The following is a 23347-nucleotide window of genomic DNA, read 5'->3' as shown; positions in this document are numbered from 1 at the left end:
CACTTATTTGGTAGTTTCGGGCCTAACTGCTGCTTCATTATGTGGTGTAGCATCATGCTTTTCACTGTGTAATTAGTTTTTGCACCTTTACATCCTCAGGTTATCCATATCTTTAGTGTCTGGTAATCTGTTAGTGATGTTAATATTGAAACTTCCTGACAGATTAAAACTGTGTGCCGGACCGAGACTTGAACTCGGGACCTTTGCCTTTCGCGGGCAAGTGCTCTACCAACTGAGCTACCCAAGCACGACTCACTCCCCGTCCTCACAGCTTTAATTCCACCAGTACTTCGTCTCCTACCTTCCAAACTTCACAGAAGCTCTTCTGCGAACCTTGCAGAATTAGCACTCCTGGAAGAAAGGATATTGTGGAGACATGGCTTAGCCACAGCCTGGGGGTTGTTTCTAGAATGAAATTTTCACTCTACAGCGGAGTGTGCGCTAATATGAAACTTCCTGGCAGATTAAAACTGTGTGCCGGACCGAGACTCGAATTCGGGACCTTTGCCTTTCGCGGGCAAGTGCTCTACCAACTGAGCTACCCAAGCATGACTCACGCCCCGTCCTCACAGCTTTAATTCCACCAGTACTTCGTCTCCTACCTTCCAGACTTCACAGAAGCTCTCCTGCGAACCTTGCAGAACTAGCACTCCTGAAAGAAAGGTTAGTGCGGAGACACGGCTTAGCCACAGCCTGGAGGTTGTTTCTAGAATGAAATTTTCACTCTACAGTGGAGTGTGCGCTGATATGAAACTTTGGGGCGTGAGTCATGCTTGGGTAGCTCAGTTGGTAGAGCACTTGCCCGCTAAAGGCAAAGGTCCCGAGCTCGAGTCTCGGTCCGGCACACAGTTTTAATCTGCCAGGAAGTTTCATATCAGCGCACACTCCGCTGTAGAGTGAAAATTTCATTATTGATGTTAATATTAATACGCACCATCCATCTTCCTCTTTTTCGTCTATGATGATTGATATAATTAGCTTCCAACAAGCAAGTACCTTATCTGTATTTGACCACATGTAATTGAGACATACTAAACTGGTCTGTGTATGTCATGTGAGAAATGTGTGACTCAACATGACAAAAATAACATAGAAATAAATTCTCCTGTTTTATACAAATTGTATGCTGTTGTTAATGTAATCTCATGACTGGCACAAGTTAAAGAATATAATATTGTTATTATTAAATTATCAGATTTGATGTACCTCGATAATGTTATTTTAAAATATCTACACCCACATGGCTAATCTGTAGTTCACAGACCTGGCAGAGGATTCATTGAGCCACCTTCAAGCTGTTTTTGTACTATTCCACTCTTGAACCACATGAGAAAAACAAACAGTTAAATCTTTCCAAGCTAGCTCTGATTTCTCTTTATTTTATTACAGTGATCATTTCTGCTTATGTAGTTGGGCTCCAACAAAATATTTTCGCTCCCGGAGGAGACACATATGAACATAGTTTGATTTGTCCACTAGCTGAAAAATTTGTTAAATACATTGAAGCTATTTAAGCAAAAGATTGAGGAACAGCTGAATGGTTGGGAAGAAACTGTGAGACAGTATGGAAGAATCTCACATTTATGTAAACAATTGTGAGATTCTTGTTTTAACTAGAAAGAAAAATAGACCACCTAGTGGAATAAGAACTGGAGATGAACAGTTGTAGAAGGTGGGAAGTGTGATAGACGAAATTGGAAGAAATGAAAGAGAGATCAGTGAACATGACAGAGAGAAGCAGTCGTGCAAAGTATTAGGAGCCTGGTTTGGAGTAAAGAGTACACAAAAGATGAAGAAGAAGAAGAAGAAGAAGAAAAGTAAGTAGTATTCTACATCCCAGAACTGACATACGCATTTGAAACGTGGGTAATGGAGAAAAGGGAGGTAAGCAGATTAGAGGCATGTGAAATGAAGTGCCTCAGGAGTAGGATGGCAATAACAAGAGATATAGGACAAGGAATGATAGGCTAAGGGAAATAGTGAAAGAGAAACCCTTGCAGAAGAGGATATAAACATAGTCTGAGATGGCATGGGCACTTAAAAAGAATGGAAAACAAGAGGATTCCCAAGAAGATACGTGAAATGGAGATGCAGAGAAACTGACCAAGAGGAAGAACAAGGGATAGATGGGTGATAGGGGTGGAGGAGTGTTTTGAAAAAGGAAGGCGAGGACTGGACCAGAGCAAACACAAAACGATGGTGAGAATACACAACTAGAAGGCCAGCCTAGGGCTGGAAACTGTTCATGCTTATTATTGTTGTTATTATAATTATTTAAACCATACTGAGATGCCCTGGGTGGAATATGATAATGGAAGGAGAAAACTGACCAGTCACCAGATAGTTGAAGTGTCAGGAACGTGAATAAAATTGTTACTAAAACCTTGGGTGCACGCACATTTGCCTACACGTAGACATGCAAATGCCAGGATAATGCTGCCAGCTGGGCCATGGCATGCTTTTTGTGTGCCCGAAAGTGTAGCAGTGATTTCAATGTTTTTTATGTGCCTTTCGGCACACCATTGTCTTAACTACATGATGAGTGATTACCTTTACTCCTTCCGATGCCTTAAATGTATTTTAGTGATCCTTGATGTTTATGATAGTTAGAAAAGTTGATGATGAACCGTTGTGCTTTGAATTTGCCAATCTTACCATAATTTGAGCTTCATATTAACTCATTTGCCATTGAAAAATGAGAAAGCAATGTGGCCTACACACATTGTATGTTGATTTAAAGATACACAAAGTAGTTTCCTATGCAGTTTCATATAATTCCTTAGCAGTTCTTGAATTGAAAATGATTAGTTTCTTCCAAAGCTTTTTGCACTTCCTACTTTGTGTGTCCCTTGATAGCTTAGTCTGTCAGGTACATAGAAATTATTTCATTTTTCTTATATTACTCTGTGTAAGTGGTTTTATTACCCTGTCTGTTATAACATTGCTGGACATCCAGGAACTGTACAAAAATATGGAAACACAAAAAACATTACACATTATCATGCTTAATACAGTGTAGGAAACCCGTTGGGCTCCAAAACAGCTTCCATTTGTCTTGGAATTGGTAAATACAGATCCTGTGTGGTTTTCAAGGGAATACTATACAGTTCTTCACAAATAACAAAATAATTAGCAACCAGTTGCATAAAATAAATTTAATTTCTTTGCTAGTGCTGGGCACTTAGTGCTCTTCTTCAGAAGGTTATCGTATTATTTGTGAGAGTTATCAATAAAATGCCATGTTCATGGGGTTCGTAGTGTAAGTGCAAAATTAGTATAAAGGTTTTATGGCTTCGGCACTGTGTTTTCCTGTTATGGGCTTTTGCATCACAGATGAGTGGTTTTGGAACGGGGTTTGCGAATGTGACATTCAGTTCTGCAATGACTTTTGCAGCTGTCATCCTCGTATTTTTCTTCACAATCCTCTTCAGTAAGTGTCTGTCACACTCACTCAGCACACACTTTGATCTTTGTTGTGGCTTAGTGGAGGATGATGATCTGCTTTCCCTGTATGCATAATAAATCTTCATTACAGTGCTTTTTAAAACATCAAACACTTCGGCTTCCTTACACCCACCATATTAGTACCAACAATTCGCCCAAGTTCGCATTCACTTCGCACTGACATAATGCACTCACAACTACATAGAACACTGTTCCAACCATGACTGACACTTGGAACATATTGAGGACTTGACACAGATACACTAGCAGAACCTGCAGGCTTGGCTAGCATCTTCACTTATGTTCAAGTATGCATTTCGCATGGTGTTTCCATGTTTTTTCCCAACCACTATATACCGAGCGAGGTGGCGCAGTGGTTAGCACACTGGACTCGCATTCGGGAGGACGACTGTTCAATCCCGTCTCCAGCCATCCTGATTTAGGTTTTCCGTGATTTCCCTAAATCGTTTCAGGCAAATGCCGGGATGGTTCCTTTGAAAGGGCACGGCCGATTTCCTTCCCAATCCTTCCCTAAGCCGAGCTTGCGCTCCGTCTCTAATGACCCCGCTGTCGATGGGACGTTAAACACTAACCACCACCACCACCACCACCACCACCACCACCACCACCACCTCCAACCACTATATATTAAATTTGCTTATTCATTTTAAGAAGACTTTGTGTCATTGCAGAATTAATGTATGGTGTGAATTTTTAAATTGTGTGTGACAATTTTACAACTATTGCCAGTAATAATGAACTGTTTCATTCTCAATAACTTGTAAATGTTACATGTTTTCTGTTTTACACATCAATTACATGATGTGATTGTTCATGGATTTTTGTTTTACAGTGTGGATTTTTTGTTTACAGAGTGGATCTTCAGCCCACATTCCATGTCCATTCTGCAGTGGACGTGTGGAAAACTTGGATAAGCTGGACAAACACATTTTAATATCTCACGCAGAAGAATCAAAGCAAACTGGTACCGAATATGAGTTTATTGATGTTGTAGGAACACCAGATCTTAAGCCTGTATTTTCAGAGAATAGCAATGGCCAAAAGGAAAAGGATCCACAGAAATTGACAGTGAGTCAGCCTGAGACCCAACAGTCTTCCGCTACAAATGTGTCAGAACTTGATCCTCATAAAATGGATCGAAGACGAAAGACTACTGAGTATATTCTGCCAGATATTGTTTATGAAGATTTTGCAGATGGGGTTAATAGCGTAAAAACATTCAACAGTGTACCTACTAAGGATGGGTCAGATTCATTACAAAACTTAATAACCGCCTCATGTGGTGAAAACAACCTCCTGGAAGAATTTGTGCCGGAGAAAGAGAAAGACCCTCCAAGCATAAGGTCATCAGATTGTCAAAGTAATAATGGTGAGATAGTTGGTACTGAAGTTGAAGAATCTAACCCAAGTCATATGAATGCACAAGAGAATATTTCAGAGAAAGGATTTAATGTACACAGTAGTGAGACTGTAATTGTCAATGTGGATCCAAATGATATCACAGAAGCAGAAGGAATTTCAACCATCAGACTATCATTAAACATTTCGGATGTTACAGAATTGGAGAAAGGAATTCAGGTGACTCAGCACAATGTAAATTCAGTGCCATCTAGTGAAGAGTCAGCTGTCATGAAAGTAAATACAAAAACATCAAATGAAGAAGAGATACCACTCACATCGACTGCAGTGTCTGGCTGTGATGTTCCTGTTATACAGACAAACACACTAAACATAAAAAACTTGGATAAATCAGATTCTGTTTTCAGTTGCAATGTTAATGCAACAGATGTCATTCGTGGAGTGATCAGTGTAAGTGACCTCTGTAGTGGAAATAACAAACAGGAAGTTCTTACAAAGTCAGATGGAGACGCAAACTGTTTTAACATTTCAAATATTTCGAATGACAACACAAATGTTACTTGTAATGATACAGTATGTGCAGATGATCTGGATAACAGCAGTAAAACATGGCAGAAAACTGGCAGCAGTTGTCCGAGGCATATTCAGCCAAAGATGTTAATGCTATCTGATAGCTGTGATAAAGAAATAATAAAACCACTATCCAATATTAATAAGCTGGGCGAAACCATTACATATACTAGTGAGCAGCCAGGATCTCATGTTGCACCAAGTCAGCAAGATTTATTTACATGTTCTCTGCCTAGTTCTCAGGGATTACGTCATATTAAAAATGTAACAAATACTGGAACATCTCCAAATGTCCAACAGAGTCTGGCATGTAGAGATGAAGACGATATTGATATTGATCTGCTGTCATATTCGGCACTGAGCAGTGGCCACACTATTGTATACAGTGACCGTCAATGGGGAAGTAAACACTCTGCAGTTTCATCAGGTTTGAGGAGCCCCCCTAATGAGAAGATTATTACAGATAAATCACGCTTAAAGACGTACAGCAAAAAGAATTCGCCTTCCTCACTCACTGAACAAAGAAAGAATCAGAAATCACCTCGCTGTGCTGAGAGTCAAATACTTTTTAATAGACCATCAGCTGTGAATTTTGAAGAGGATGTATATATAAATAACAGCATTGAAGCAACTGTGGCAGCTGTCAGCACTTCGTAAGTACTGTTGAAACAAATAAGCAAACAAGCAAGCATGCAAACAAGCAAGCATGCATGCATGCATGTGTAACCTGTGAATTACATTTGTGTATTACTTGGTGGCTGCACACATTTTGCTTGTATATCAAAATATTAGAGTTTTATTGGTTCACGATCTTTTACAAGAACTGGTAATTTACAGGCATTCTTTGGAAGTTAATGCACTTCAAGTAAAGGATTTGCTTTATTTGTCTGTGAAATACATAATCATGTCCACATTTGGAACCAGAGTTAAATTTTTGATTTTCCTAGATTCATGTGAAGGATAGTGCATTGGTCTAAAGTATTTAACAAAATTATGAATCAGCTAATGATTTACAAACCTGTGAGGTGTTCTGAGGCATTCCCTGCTCATTAGAAAATATGTAGTAAGTGGTGTCATAAAAGAAAACCTTTGCAACTTCGTAATAATGCCAAGGAAACACCCTTCACCATACAGACGACATAAAACTGATTGGTAGATACCCAAGGCTGTGAGCAGAGCACCGTCATTCACTCATTTAAGTGCCTTGTATTTCACCTAGAAATGAGTACATAAATCCATTTTATTGATGTGTAAGCTTCCTTAACATGAATGAGGAACATGAACACATTGTCCATTTCTGCTTCTGAAATGTCGCTTTCCTTTAGCTTGCACATGACTTTCAGGTGGTCACCTGATTTATTACTTGTGTGGAATTACTTCATAAAAATGAAAGTCCGACTTTATAAAAATGAAAGTCTATAAAAACATTTTAGCTCTAATGATGTAACAGAAGTGGAAATCACATAACAAAATTAATATTTTTATAAAGTCTGCTGTAATTTCGGGAAGCAAAGACCACATATGACAGAAGAGCTCTGCCAAAAGTTGGAAGACTGTCCAGAAGTATAGGAGACATGGTAATGCTTCAGTGTTTACAGAGGAAGAAAAATAGTTGAAGTTCATATTGTGCTCTTTTCTGACAAAAAATTTGCAGTATTTTGTTTCAAGAAATTAATCTAGTACTTTGGTGTGAAAGTTGAACAATGTTTTGTATGTTATCACCATTACATAAGAGCAATAAGGTGAAAACAAAGTTCCTGTTTGGATGTAACATGTATTGTGCTGAATACTGACCTTGAAATTGAGGAATACTTCTTGCTAGAAAAGTATACAGACCTATTTTTAATTTTGTCACAGGTTTATGCTTCCATTGATTCATTTTCTTGCAGCATAAGTGTTTTGATGTTAATGAAAAACTGCTAATTGCACAGGTATGATTCTAAGGCAAAGAATTCTAGATCCCCATGCTTGGAAGATAAATCTTTATATGTAATTTTACAGAAAACAAACTTTGGAAGAAGAAGAAGAAGAAGATGATGATGATAAAGGAAGTAATATGTAGTGTACACAGTTGAGTAACATGGTACGGTGAAAGGCACTCCGATTATTTTGAGAAACTCTAGTGCAGAATATTAAACTTTGTATGCTTACAAAGCCTTTCATCTTCGATCTCAAAAAGTTTCAGTTTATTGTGCACATATTTCAGTTATGTTGGAAATCTGCAGAGGGAACCTATAGAACGTTCCGCACAGTGGTTAAGCATATGTTACACGTGTGAAAACTGTTTTTATGCTTAATGAATACTGAGTGAATGCTGCCATTCCTTGTGAACAACTCCATTGTATTAACTGCAAATTCCGTAATTCATTGCATGCGCAGAGATGGCCAAGAGAGGATTCCAAGATTCTTCAACAATAGCCTGAACATATAATTTTTATTTTGGCTGGAGCCAAAGCCAAGGTAAATTTTTTGAATGATGCTACCTCCATTTCACTGTAACAATTTTTATTTTATTGTTATACACTGAAGAGCCAAAGAAACTGCTACACCTGCCTAATATCGTGTAGGTCCCCTGCGAACATGCAGAAGTGCCGCAGCACAACATGGCATGAACTCTGGTAATGTCTGAAGTAGTGCTGGAGGGAATTGACACCATGAATCCTTCAGGGCTGTCCACAAATTCATATGAATATGAGGGTGTGGAGATCCTTCTGAACAGCATATTGAAAGGCACCCCAGACATGCTCAATAATTTTCATGTCTGGGGAGTTTGATAGCCAGTGGAAGTGGTTGAACTCAGAAGAGTGTTCCTGAAGCCACTCTGTAACAATTCTGGTCAGGGGTGTTGCATTGTCCTGCTGGAATGGCCCAAGTCTGTCGGAATGCACAATGGACATGAATGGATGCAAGTTATCAGATAGGATGCTTACACACTTCACCTGTCAAGAGTCATATCTAGACGTATCAGCGGTCCCACATTACTCCAAGTGCACACGCCCCACATCATTACAGAGTCTCCACCAGCTTGAACAGTCCCCTGCTGGCATGCATGGTCCATGGATTCATGAAGTTGTCTCCAGACCTGTACACATCCATCTGCTTGATACAATTTGAAATGAAACTCGTCTGACTAGGCAACATGTTTCCAGTCATCAACAGTCCACTGCTGGTGTTGATGGACCAAGGTGAGGTGTAAAGCTTTGTGTCATGCAGTCATCAAGGGTACAGGAATGGGCCTTTGGCTCTGAAAGCCCATATCAGTTATGTTTCGTTGAGCGGTTCACATGCTGACACTTGTTGATGGCCCAGCATTGAAATTTGCTGAAGTGTTGCAATTCTGTCACGTTGAATGATTCTCTGCAATCATCATTGGTCCCTTTTCTTATAGGATCTTTTTCCGGCTGCAGCGATGTCTTAGATTTGATGTTTTACTGGATCCTTAATATTCACAGTACACTCATGAAATGGTTGTACGGGAAAATCCTCACTTCATCGCTATCTCGGAGATGCTGTCGTATCGCTCGTGCGCCGACTATAACATCACATTCAAACTCACTTAAATCTTGATAACCTGCCATTATAGCAGCAGTAACTGATCTAACAACTGCGCCCAACAGTTGTTATCTTATATAGGCATTGCCAACTGCAGTGCCATTTTCTGCCTGTGTAAATATCTCTGTATTTGAATATGCATGCCTATACCAGTTTCTTTGGCACTTCAGTGTATGATCCATGTTTCATCTTAGCCTATTTTCAAGTACAAAAACTTATTTATATATCAAAACAGACTGGTGTGAAATAAAAGCCTTTGCCGAGAAAACATATCTGGTCATGTAGGCCAGATCTGTCATTAGTAAAAGTGAGAACATCTCTAAAACGCTGAAATACATTGTGACATCAAACAATGGAAAATCCAGGATGGAATGTAACAATATTATGAAAAGGAAAGCTGCTACTCACCATATAGCGGAGATGCTAAGTCGCAGATAGGCACAATGAAAAGACTATCACAAATAAATAAGGCTTTCGGCCACTGCACACGTGTGTGTGTGTGTGTGTGTGTGTGTGTGTGTGTGTGTGTGTGTGTGTGTCTATTGTTGACGAAGGCCTTAATGGCCAAAAGCTTTATTTATTTGTGACAGTCCTTTTTATTGTGCCTATCTGCAACTCAGCGTCTGCTATATGGTGAGTAGCAACTTTCCTTTTCATAATATTGTTAAATATACTGCAGACTTTTATTTCTTTACCCTATAGCACAGCTGTTTATGAAACTGCTGAGCTATGCTTTTTTGACAAGAATTTGTATTTCACACCAGTCTGATGACTGGATACATAAATAAGTTTTTGTACTTGAAAATGGCCTAAGGCCAAAATATGTATAGTATAGCAATAAAATAAAAATTGTTACTGTCAAATGGTGACAGCATCATCAAAAAACTTAAAAAAGCCTAAACATCGTGTATGAAATAACATCACAGCTCATTCTAGCAGCATTTTCTTGAATTTTAAGTATATTTTGTGAGTAGACACTATTATTTGTTAATATAAAACCATAGGCAAAGTAAACATCATTTTATATTTCAGTCTCTGTCGAGAGTATCTGAAGAGATAGGTGATTAGGTGGACAGTTCATAAAGCAACTTCTAAATAAATGGTGACTATTGCACAATTAATGTAAATCGAAGGAAAGGGCTACAAATAGAGAAAAACTCTGTGAAAAGGGCAGCAGAATTTTATGAAAAAACTCTCACAAAACTCAAAGAAATTTTTGTTATGTGTGAAAGCTATCAGTGCCACCGAAATGAGTGTTGAGACACTCATGATGACTTCAGAACTGAAATTGAGGGTAGCAAAGCAAAAACAAAAATATTGAACTCCCCTTTCATATATTCCTTTACAGTGGAAAATCCAGGAGCACTGTCGTAGTTTAGTTCTTGTACCATGGCAAGAACAAGAGAGACATATGTTAGTGTCAGTGCTGTTTAGAAACAGGTACACTTGCTTGCTAAAAGTGAGCAGGGCCCAAGCCCCGGTGGAATCCCTGTCTACGCAGAATTTGTGGTTGAGTTTGCACTTTTTCAGTCATAACTGACCATAGAGCCTCAAACTTTCCAGTTGTGTCACATCTGTATGCAAGGAAGTTAGCACAAGTGATCCACAAAACTACTACACAATTTCGCTACCTTCTGTCTGTCATAAAATCTTAGAATATATTCTGAACTCAAACCTGAAGAGATATCTTGAACAGAATGAGTTCTTATATGGCAGCTAGCTTACATTCCAAAAACATCAATAATGCAAAACCCAGTCTGGACTTTCCTTACATAACTTCCTGAAAGGCTCAGGTCAAGGTAACAAGATAGTTGCCGTATTTACTGATTTCTGCAAAACATTTTACTCAGAACCACACAGACACTGTCTGAAAAAGCTTCACAAATATTCATTTGGAGCTTCATAAGATTTCAAAGTGTTGTAAAGCTTTGCGTCTTGCTTTAAATGTACAGAAATATAATTGTAGTATCCGATGACAACAATTTCAGTGAGTTGTAACTGGAATCAGTCAGCTCACATTTGGATGTTTGTGGGAAATGAAATAGAATGACCACATAGGCTCCATGGTAAATATGGGAGGTGGCAGACAGTGGTTCAAAAGGAGATTAGCTACCAAATACACTTGTATGACCCATCCTAAAACATTGCTTAGGTGTGTGTAACAAACAAATAGTACTAATAGGAGATGCTGAACATATGCAGAGAAGTGCAACATGAATGGGCACATGTTGGTTTGATCCGGAAGAGTGTGTCACAAAAATACTGACAAACCTGAACTGTAGATACTTTAAGATAAATGCCCACTAGTCTACAAAAGCTTACTTTATAAGTTTCAAGAACCAGCATTAAGCATCAGTCTAGAAATATGCTGCAAGCTTATATGTATTGTTCCAGTAGGGGCCACAAAGACAAGATTAGACTAATTATGGAATGCCCAGAAGCACTTAAGTAGTCATTTGTTCCATACCATTGACTAGAATATCAGACCATCTTTGTGGTGATTGGATTTAAGAGTTTCTAGCAAACAGAACAGCATGTCATTCTCAATGGAAACAAATATTCAGAGGTAAAGATAACTTAGGGCATACACTCAGGAAGCGTTAAATAGCACTATTTTTCACACTGTGTAGTAATTGCCTATTGGATAATGTCATGAGCTCCATGAAGCTTTTCAAGGATGATGCTGTTGTATACAGAGAAGTTCCAATGCTAGAAAATTGTAGTGAACTACAGGAATACCTGCAGGGTCAGAACTTGGTGCAGAGTGCCAATTGGCTCTCAACATAAACAAATGTAACATATATAAAATAGGTAGAAAGACCCATTATTGTATGATTTATTGTTCTTTTTCCTCTTAATTATGTATGTAGTTTAATTTTTCCACGGTTAAGCATTAGTGATTGGGATACTGTGATGTGCCCGTGGCATGTAGCAGTCAAGTTCCACACACTCTACAATTTGAGCTGTGTAGTTGCATGTTAGTTAGATTGTCTCTGTGGTTGTGTGGACTTTTTCTTACTTATTTTTGCTTCCTTATAATGCAAGGGTTATGTCTTGTTTACTGTGTGTGCTATTCTGCTGGTGAACATCTGCAAATGGGTAACTGTTGCATCACTCTTTTGTTATGTGTTTTAATTTTTAGCATCTTAAAAGACAGTTTTGTTTTTTATCAGTATATGAGTTAAGATGCTCACAGGTTATTCCAGTGTTCATTTTGAGCTTTGTGACAGTTACAATTTATTTCAGTATAAAAGTTGACCAGAAATTTTTAGTTTTTCCATGTTTCAGTTCTTATTCCCTCTTTCTTCTACATGACGTCACTCAGATATGATTTAGGTAGATACTTCAGGAGTTCGTAAGGGAATCCCTGGAAGGATAGCAACATTATTTTCAAGGAACACAATGCAAAAAATGCAGGGAACTGTGATTTGAAGCTGACTGGAGAATGATTCTACTGCTGACAGTGTACATTTTACATAAGGACCATGAAGATAAGAGAAATTAGGGCTCACACAGATTCTACTGCTGACAGTGTACATTTTACATAAGGACCATGAAGATAAGAGAAATTAGGGCTCATACAGAGGCAAATAAAATGTCACTTTCCCTTTCTCTGTTTACGAGAGGGAGAGGAAAGGGAATGGCTAGGAAGGTACAAGGTACCCTCCACTATATGGCAGCTTGCAAAATACATATGTAATTTAATTGGATAGATATAAAATCTATTCACCATGTGGCGGCAGAACACACACATAAAAAGACGGTTGTAATTGGCAAGCTTTTGGAGCCAGTGGCTTCTTCTTCAGGCAGAAGGGTTGAAGGGAAAGGAAGAGTGGCGAAGGAAAAGGACTGGAGAGGTCTAGGAGAAGGGGTAGATTTCAGGAAAGTCACCGAGAACCGTGAATCAAGGGAGACTTATCACACGGGATGAGAAGGAGAGTCTTTCATGGGATGAGAAGAGTCTTTCCTTCTCATCCCGTGCGGTAAGTCTCCTCTGACTTGCGGATATTGGTGACTTTCCCAAAATCTACCCATTTTCCTAGATCTCTCCAGTCTCTTCTAGACCACCCCTCTCCCTTCCCATTCAACCCGCCTGTCTGAAGGAGGAGCCACTTGCTCTGAAAGCTTGCCAGTTACAACACATCTTTCATGCGTGTGTTCTGCTACTGATTGGTGAGTAGATTTTCTATCCAATTGAATTATTTTGTCAATAATTCATTGTTTTCATTAGAATACATATGTAGATGCATCTCAGTGGTTGCTCTAAATTTTCTAATACATTTATGAAGCAGAGGATGTTGTCCATGTATTCCACCAATACAGTATATTATATTTTCTGGGTACTATCTTCTGGAAAATTCTTTCTTCTGTTTTGTTCATGAAGGTATTTGCTAACTTTTCTGAAATTAGGGATCCCATTGGCAATCCTTCTTCATGTAGACAGAATTCTTTATTGAATTCAAATAATTTTAGTTGGTAATGAAGTGTAGAAGTGTGCTTATCTCTGTTATGTGCTTTTATTGTCACAGTAAGTATCTAGCTCTTGTTCTATTATCTCTGTATGACTGGGATTGTGGAGTATGTTTCTTACGTCAAACAGGAAGAATTTTGTAAACAACAAAAACCTTGAGTAATGATAAGAATTAGTACTGTTTATAGTTGTAAATTAAAGCATGCAAACTGTTCATGGTCCTAGCAAACAAAGTTGTAAGGGGGGGAGGAAACTTACTGTTACAGTGACCATGGAAGACACTTTACACTGAAATGAAGTGCATTTAGTCATTATGAGACTTCATTACAGTTGAAAAAAATAAAAAAAAAATTATTAACCTATACAACTTGTACATCTACAGCTGCAGAAAAAGGAGCCTGAAAAAACAAAGAAGAAACATGAAAATAGAATGACGAAAGTAGTAATAAATTATCAGCCAGTAGGGAAAAGATAAGTAGGCTTCCAAGAGGAAATGGAGAGGACACACAGCATCTAATTTCAGACAAGGCACCAAATAAGAGGACATAAGAGGCAAATGCCTAGCACTTGAAGAAAGAAGAAGAAGAAGAAAATTCGCTGCTGTGTGATAACATTATTGGTGACAAATCTCTGCAAATAGTAACTACTATATAATACCTAGGAGTAACCATCTGAAGTGACCTAAAGTGGAACTACTACACAAAATAAATAGTAAGTTAAGCAGAGGCCAGGCTGAGATTCATTGGGAGAATCTTAAGGAAATGTGATTCACCCTCAAAAGGAGTGGCTGACAAAACACTTGTTTGATCAGTTCTTGAGCACTGTTGACCTGTGTGAGACACTGAACAAGTTGGATTAATAGAAGAAATAGAAAAGCTCCAATGATGAGCGGCACATTTCATCGAGGGATTGTTCAGTCAGTGCGGGAACATTATGGAGGTGCTCAACAAACTCCAGTGGCAGATTCAACAAGAGATGCATTAGGCATCAGGGAGAGGTTTACTGCAGAAATTTTGAGAACATAGGGCATGTGGATGGAGTTTATGTTAAATTTTGTGTTCAGTGAAATTGGACAATATATTACTTCCTCCTATATACATTTTGCAAAATGACCACTATACGTCTTACTAAATGACGTTGATAAGGTTGAAATCTAACAGAGTTTTTTATTGGCATGTTTGCTTCCCATACACTGTTTGTGAATGGAAGAGGAAAAGGGGGTGGGGTGGGGGGAGGTAATAGTGGCACCAGAAGTACCCTCCACCATAGGCCATAAGTTGACTTGTGGAATATAGGTGTACATGTATAATTGCATTGCTGAACCTGAAAAGGAGTATAGGCTTATCATATCCTGATTTTAATTTTAAAAACCGACAGGCTCAGTTGCAAAGTTTACCTAGATTTACCTAGGTTTCAGTCAGGATAACCCAACCTTCTTCAGAATAAAATTAACTACTATTTGTCCATAGTGGACGTCGTCAAGCTAAAGCTACAAATCCATAAATTATTGTCAGACTGTAAAAACTTATCTGAAACTGTCTCGGCCCCACTTCGTGACCACGATGTGGCAGCCACAAGTGTTGTACTAAAATGTCTCAGTCAGAAAGTACAGATGTCAGGAAAACTCATTGTGACTAAATGGCTAACATATAACTACAATATAACAGGATAGATAAAAAATCTATTCACCAAGTGGCGGCAGGAGAACACACACACACACACACACACACACACACACACACACACACACACAAGGATTTAATTATTACAAGCTTTCGGAGCCAGTGGCTCCTTGTGGCAGAAGAGATGAAGAGAAGGAAAAGGACTGGAGAAGTGTAACTAAGAATATGAATAGTTTTCAAGCTCATTTCAAGAAAATTAAGCCATTGGCAGAGAGTAGGCCACAGTACCTCTGCTTACAAGAAACTCATTGTAAGCCATCTGAAACACTTCAGGTACTAACTTCACAGTAAGGGTAATCTGCATTTAGAGAGAACTAAGGAAGAAATGAAAGTGTTTGTCCAGATCTCGTACTATTGCATGCTGGTGGCTGTCACTACTAACCTTGAGACAGTAGCTGCAGGAATCTGCACATCATCTGAACCTGGATATAGGTACAGAGATCCTTGTAGCTTTCACCACATAATCCACTGGATTTAACTGAAGGCTTTACCGGTCACCTTCCCTGGCCACTTCTCCTCCTTGAAGACAAGAGTGCTCATCAAGTGCAATTTGGACCAGCTCAACTTCCCTGAGGGATCACGCGATCGAGATATTTCTCCTACGTATCATCATCTGCCTTCTGAAGTCTGGGAAACCAACACACTTTAGCACAGTACCAGATATGTCCTCAGCCATTGCTTTATCATTTTATTTCTTCTGCCGTAGCCAGTAAATTGCAGTGAGAAATAGCAGATGACTTCCATTTGTGTGATCCCTTTCCCATCTGAAGTCTTGACATAGCATCGTCCCGAAGGAGGTCACCAAAATTGATACTAAACAGAGAGAACTGGGCCACTGCAGCCAGCTAGCAGTATTGGAACAAAAATATAGTGTCCAGGTCTCGATGGATCATGTCACAATGGTGATTCATTAGGCTGCAGTATAAGTTTGTAAGTCGGTAAGGACAATTGGTGGTAGAAACAGTCTCATCTTCAAAAGCGATACTGCAAATGTTATTGTCACAGTCACACCACATGAAAAGCAAGCTATTAACGGGCGAACACTTATACAGACTAATATCAAATGTGGCCTTGATGCTATACAGCTTCGTCATCAAGAGTTGGCTGTAAAATGCCAGTTGAATTTTAGTAAAGCAAATTCAAGGAGTAGACCATCCTTTGGCTATGTGGGAGTTGGAACTTGTTTTGAGCCCACAGTACAACGCCAAGTCCAGATGGAGTTCATTATGAAATGTTAAATAATCTGAATATTACCTTGAAGGAACATATCTTGATCTTCTTTAACCAAATTTGGAATGAAGGTGAATACTCAGACTCATTTAGAGGAGCAACAATTGTGCTTTTCTTGAAAGCTAAAGAGAACTGCACGAACCCAGATAGCTAACAAAGTGTAATCCTTACCAGATGCGTTGGGAAGAGAACGTGATCAACTGCCACTTAGTAGAGGCCATTGAGTCTTTGAAGCTACTAAACTGAGCTCAGTGTGGTTTCAAAAGACATTACTGATTGTACTGGAGCTGGCAGTACAGAGGGTCTGTGTACACTGGCAGCAGTTAATAGTTGTATTTGCTTATATTAAAAAAAAAGCCTATGATACAATCTGCTGGTATAACATCCTACAACAAGTAGATGTTTGGGGATTACACAGCAATGTCACAGTTATATTGCAATCATTCCTGTCTCAAGGACACTCTATATTTCAAGTTAGTAATGTTTGATGGACCAATATCCACGAGAGGACTGTGTTCGTTAGGAGAGTGTGATAAGTGTCAAACTTTTGGCTATAGCATTTGACAGTATAGCATCAACAATAATGAGTTCAGTAAATTGTTATTTTTTTGTGGATAGTTCTACAGTCTTCTGTTCAGGCTCCAGTCTACCAGTCACAGAGCACCAATTATAGATGACACCGAGGACACTGAAGATTTGGGCAAAGGCCACAAGTTTTACATTAACCCAGAGAAAATAGATGTATTAGTTTCAACCACATGTGTCATGTCTCTGACGTGCTAACATTGTCACAGGGAGACACCATTCTCAGCTTTAAGGAATCGATAAAACTTCTTGATCCCAAAATTGATGAGAAACTTATCTGGTTGCTATACCTAAAAGAACTTAAAACTAAGAACATTGAAGGCTCTAAACATTTGAAGTGTATGAATGTAGGGACTTGGAATGCAGGCGTGCCTTCCATATTAGTGTTTTATTAAGTCACAAAATAAGGCTGTTTGTACTTCTTGAGGAGACCGGTGACCTTCTGTTGTGACTCGCCGATCATTCAAAGCGCCGCCGCGCAATTACACGCGTCCTCTACGTGCGGCGCTGTCTGCCAGCCATGCAGCAGCTGCGCCACCTAAGCGGCCAGCCGAGCAGCGGCCGCTAGACTGGGACTCAGTGCTCATTCGAATGCTAACGTGTACACATGTCTTGCTTGTCAACTTACTCTGTGACTTATATGTGTTGTGTCATTCTGAAATATATTTGTTAAACTTGATGTTATAACAATTGGCGACGAGGTAGTGGATTTTTCCTTTTCACCGTTGACCCACAGGGTTCCATGGCTACTGTCGAGCAACTATTGCAAAATCTCCTTGAACAGCAAACGCTTCTAACAGCGGCGATTCGCGATTTTGTCGCGGCGTCAAATGCGGGGCGTTTCTCTTCGTTGGCTGTACCTTCTTTTCCTCCTTACGACGAGACGGCGGAAGACTGGTCTGATTATGAAAAACGTCTTCGACAGTACTTCTTGGCATTTCATGTCACGGATGAACAACCATGTAAGTCTCTGTTCCTTTCCTGGATTTCACCTCAAATGTATCAGTTGTTGTCGCAATTGGCTCCTTTGAAGGATCCTGAATCTTTGTCCTTTGCTGAAATGTGCTCACTTCTGTCTGTCTGTTTTCAAAAGCAAACGCATGTGGTAGCCTCTTGTGTTGCCTTTTATTGTTGTCAAAAACGGCCACATCAATCCTATCGTGCTTGGGCTGCTGAACTTCACGGCCTCAGTTGAAAGTGTCAATTTGTTACTGACGTTCACAAGGAATCCTATGCCGATTCCATGGTACGGGATGCTATTATCTGCTCGGCGCCCGACAAAGAAGTTCGGCAACGTGCCCTTCAGTTGGCGAATCTGACTCTAGATGAAGTTCTCTCCATTGCGCAGTCTTTTGAAATTTCTCACGCTGCTGGGGCGCAAATAGAGGCATGGGGTGATGTCGGGGAAATACAACCTCTGTGCGCTGTTGACGACGCGTGCGGCGCGTCCCCGCCGGCCGACGTGGCCGCAGTGCGCCCCACGCACAGCCTTGGTCTAGCCGTAAACAACCCGCTAAGAAACTGCAGCAAAACCCCCGGCAACTTCCTTCATGTCTGCGGTGTTTTACGAAACATTCACGCGAGGATTGTCCCCAACGTTGGGCTGTGTGTCACAATTGCAAAAAGAAAGGTCATGTGTCTTCCGTTTGCAAATCCGACCGCATACATGATGTTCATGAACATGATGCTGATTCTGATTTTGTGTTGTCTGTCAGTTGCACTTCTTCCCTTTCAGGGAAGTTATTCCTCACTGTCCAAATCCTTGGTCGAGATGTTCGCATGCAAGTGGATACCGGTTCTGCTGCCACTATAATTAATTCTCAGACGTATCTGCAGTTGGGTTCTCCACTCCTGTCACCTGTCACTCGGCAATTACGGACGTACAATAAACAGAAGATTTCTCTCTTGGGATAGTTTAATGCTGAGGTATCTTAGAAATCCGTCATTCGCACTGTTCCCATATTTGTGGTTGATCAGAGCAATGCAGAAAATCTTTTTGGTTTTGATGCCTTTCGCGTTTTTGGGTTCTCCATAGATGACTCTGTCAATATTGTCTCTGATGCTATTCCTTATGCTCAACTGGATTCCTTGGGGACGACATTTTCGTCCCTTTTTTCTCCTGGGTTAGGCCGTGCAAACGACTTTGAAGCTCATATCACGCTCAAACCCACTGCTCGGCCTAAGTTTTTTCGGGCACGGCCCATTCCTGTGGCCCTTCGTGATCGGGTAAAACGGGAGTTGGATCATTTCACTACTTCAGGGGTCTTGCTTCCTGTCACTTCCAGTGAGTGGTCCTCTCCTGTCGTTGTCGTTGCTAAGCCAAATGGTGATATTCGTCTCTGTGGCGATTTTAAAGCCACTGTAAATGCTCAATGCCTCATCGACACTTACCCTATGCCCCGCCCTGAAGAACTGTTCACTAAACTTGCTGGAGGCCAGTATTTTTCTAAACTTGACCTGTCAGAAGCTTATCATCAACGTCCTCTCAATGGTGCTTCCCGGCAGTTTCTGCTCCTAAACACGCCTTTCGGCCTATATCAATACCAACGCTTGCCATTCGGGGTTGCTAGCGCCCCTGCTCTCTTTCAGCATTTCTAGGAACAATTATTGCTCCCTGTCCCTGGGTGTATCAATTACATGGACGACATTGTTGTCACTGGCTCCACCACTGAAGAACATCTTCAAAATCTCCGCACACATTTTCATGTCTTACAGACTGCCGGTCTTAAGTGTAATCTTCAGAAATCACAATTTTTTCAGGCATCTATCATGTACTTGGGGTTTCAACTCTCTCGGGATGGTATTCGTCCGCTTCAGCAAACTGTCGCTGCGATCGATGCCCTTCCTCGCCCTACATCTGTTAAGCAACTGCAGGCCTTCTTGGGGAAAATAGCATACTATCACAAGTTTTTACTGTCTGCGGCTTCGGTGGCTCAGCCGTTGCATCGCCTGTTGCATAAAAACGTGTCTTTTCACTGGTCCGCGTCATGCGATGCGGCTTTCCAGAAATTGAAGACTAAGTTGAAACAGGCCCCGTGCCTGGCTACTTATCGACCTGGCCAACATCTTGTTCTTGCCACAGACGCCTCTCAATACGGGGTCGGTGCAGTCCTTGCGCACCGTTTTTCTGACGGTTCGGAACAACCCATTGCTTATGCCTCCAAAACGCTCACGGATGCCCAGCAAAAGTATTCTCAAATTGAAAAAGAAGCTTTGGCCATTATTTATGCTCTTCATAAGTTTGGTGTTTTTTCTATGGCTCAAAATTTCATCTTGTTACGGATCACAAACCACTTGTTTCCTTGTTTCATCCATCAACGTCACTTCCCGACAATGCTGCACACCGCCTCCAGCATTGGGCACTTTACTTGTCTCGTTTCAATTATGAGATTCATTTCCGGCCAACGGCTCAACATGCAAATGCTGATGCTCTGTCTCGCCTTTCCATGGGTCCTGATCAGGCATTCGATAGGGACGAACTTTTGTGTTTCCACCTGGATGTTGCCGAGCCGCGGGTTGTGGACGGGTTCCCCATCACTGGGGACAGGCTGGCGGCTGCTACGAGTTCTGACCCGACCCTCTCCCGGGTTTTACGCTGTATTCAGAAGGGTTGGCCAGATCGCCCATCCGCTAAGACTTCTGATCCTTTGCTACCGCTACCGCCTCACGGCTAGGGATGGTGTTATCCTCCTCTCCACTGACAATGCTTGCCGCGTGTCGTGGTACCTGCGTCCTTGTGTGCTTCGATCTTGCGCCTCCTTCACCAAGGGCACTGGGGTGTGTCTCGCACAAAATCTCTGGCGCGCCGTCATGTGTACTGGCCTGGCATCGACTCTGAAATAGCACACATGGCCGCTACCAGCGGCCCTTGTGCGCCACAGGCCGCTGCCTTGAAGTCATCTTTGTCACCGTGGCCTTCGCCTGAGAAGCCCTGGGAGCGCATTCATGCTGACTTTCTGGGACCCTTTTTAGGTACTTAGTGGCTCCTCGTAATTGACGCCTACTCCAACTTTCCTTTCATTGTCCGTTGCACGTCGCCTACCACCGCGGCAACCACCAGTGCTCTCGCCCGCATTTTTTCTTTGGAAGGCCTCCCCTCTACTCTTGTTACTGATAATGGTCCGCAATTTGCCTCTTCCAAATTTGCGGATTTTTGTGCTCGTCACGGCGTTATGCATGTCACGGCCCCGCCGTTCCATCCACAATCCAATGGTGAGGCTGAACGACTGGTCCGCACATTTAAGGCTCAGATGTGGAAACTTCTGACTTCTTCTGCTGCTGATGATGCGCTTCTCCAGTTTCTGGCATCTTACCATTTCACCCACATGGGCCACCACAGCCCGGCTGAGCTCTTACACGGCCGACAGCCCCGCACGCTACTTCATCTTCTGCGGCCTCCCACCTCACGGCCGCGGGTGCCTTCCCTTGGCCGGTTCACCGCCGCCGACCTCATCTGGGTACGGGGATATGGCAGGCGGCCAAAATGGAGCCCGGGCCGCATCTTAAGACAGCGTGGCAGACGCCTGTATGAAATCCAGACGGACACGGGTGTTGCAGTGCGTCATTCGGACCAGCTTCGGCCTCGTGTTCCAGCAACGCCTGTTCCGAATGCCGCTACACCACCTTCGGCTCTACCTGACGCTCGGGATCTTGGCATCTCTCAATACTCACAATGCAACCCTCTCACCATCATCGCGATGCCAGAACAAGAACGGACGCCACCAGGAGACGTGCCCATGCAGGAACCGGATGACCATCCTCTGTCAGAGCAAATCTACTCGCCTCCTCCTCCAACGGACACCGACACATCGCCCATGTCTCCTGTCATATCAACTGGACTTGCCGCAACGAGCAGATTGGTGCAGGGGGCCCCAGCAGGTTCGACCCCTATGTCTCCTGTCATCTCGACCCCTTATCGTTGGGTACACCTCCGTCCGTACGGGAAGCCTCCTCCTCGAGACTTTACGGCGAGTCAAACAACACCTACGGACGTTAGCTATCTCCAGGACACCTCCATCAAGACCAGTGCAACAATTTGAAAGGGGGGAAAAGTGTTGTGACTCGCCGATCATTCAAAGCGCCGCCGCGCAATTACGCGCGTCCTCTATGTGCGATGCTGTCTGCCAGCCATGCAGCAGCTGCGCCATCTGAGCAGCCAGCCGAGCAGCGGCCGCTAGACTGGGACTCAGTGCTCATTCGAATGCTAACATGTACACATGTCTTGCTTGTCAACTTACTCTGTGACTTACATGTGTTGTGTCGTTCTGAAATATATTTGTTAAACTTGACGTTATAACACCTTCATCTCAGATTATATTGTAGAAGTCCGTGTGATTGCCACATAGAATTTTATGAAAATTGATTGCTAGTTTTGGTGCTGCATCCATTATTAGATCTAAAGATTAAGTAGTGTCACATAGGCACACAGTCAGTACAATTTCTAGGTATGATGAAGGCTGCAAAGTCAAAACTGGTAACCAGTTTTAATAAAATATCATGTGACCAAGACATTGACTTTCATAATGTGCTGGGTGGTTATAATTAAAGAGCAGCCATTCACAGATGTTCAGCGTGGACAATAGTAATACGGCAGCGATGATTGGCAGCCATTTTGATGCATTAATGTGGAACTGATTTGCACTGGAAAAAAAAGCTCCAGTTTTGGCCACCAGGTGCAAATCTAGTGCTGTGAATGCAAAATCGACGTATAAAAATGTTTCCATATGTAATGGATTAGGAACAGGATGCAGACTAATATGAAAGGCATAATGTTGGATTTTATTATTGACCATCATGTACACAATTTGTTCAATGTGAGCACTGGAGACACTGTGAGATACTGCATCTTTAAAATGTTATGATCGACAGTTACTCACAGCAGTTCCAGTGGAATTGGAGAAATGTGTTCCTGTATACTGGCCTTCAGATCAGTTAGAGGCTGAACACATTCCTGCTAAATGCATTTTTTACATATCCTCAGAGCCAAAAGTCACATGGATTCATATCAGGTGATCTTGCATGACATGCATCTGGAAAACCCCTGAAGATAACACGTTCTTGGAAGGTTGCATTTAGCAGATCTTTCACTATGCGAGCAACGGGAGATGGTGTCCCATCTTTCACGAAAATAGTGGTTTCCACACTGTTGCACTTCTCCAAAGCAGGAATGACATGTGGTACAAGGTCATGTCAATAATGTGTAGACATTGCGATGCAGCGGGCAGACCCTCTGGATGTATTCAGAAGAACTGACTGAGAATATATGTGCTTGTGAATCCACACGACAGAGTCACATATGGTGAGTGCTCAACGCACAGTTTAACAGACCCCACATTTGGCAATTCTGTCTATTGACTGCATCTTGTAGTATAAAATGTGCCTCGTCACTCCATAGAATATTGGTCAACCACATGTCATCAACTTTGATCCATCC

General features: G+C 41.5%; 1 protein-coding gene across 1 annotated transcript in view; it reads left to right on the top strand.

The window, feature by feature from the left end:
• LOC126195552 (uncharacterized) overlaps positions 1-23347 on the top strand; it is a 322158-nt gene that overhangs the window by 94288 nt on the left and 204523 nt on the right. The window contains exon 8 of the mRNA XM_049934175.1: positions 4318-6047. Within this exon, the coding sequence (XP_049790132.1) occupies positions 4318-6047 (1730 nt within the window). The remainder of the gene's footprint in view (positions 1-4317; positions 6048-23347) is intronic.

Source organism: Schistocerca nitens, chromosome 7 (assembly GCF_023898315.1).
Source record: "Schistocerca nitens isolate TAMUIC-IGC-003100 chromosome 7, iqSchNite1.1, whole genome shotgun sequence".
NCBI lineage: Eukaryota > Metazoa > Arthropoda > Insecta > Orthoptera > Acrididae > Schistocerca > Schistocerca nitens.
Note: the sequence above shows the minus strand (reverse complement) of the source record. Positions and strands in the feature narration are given on the sequence as shown.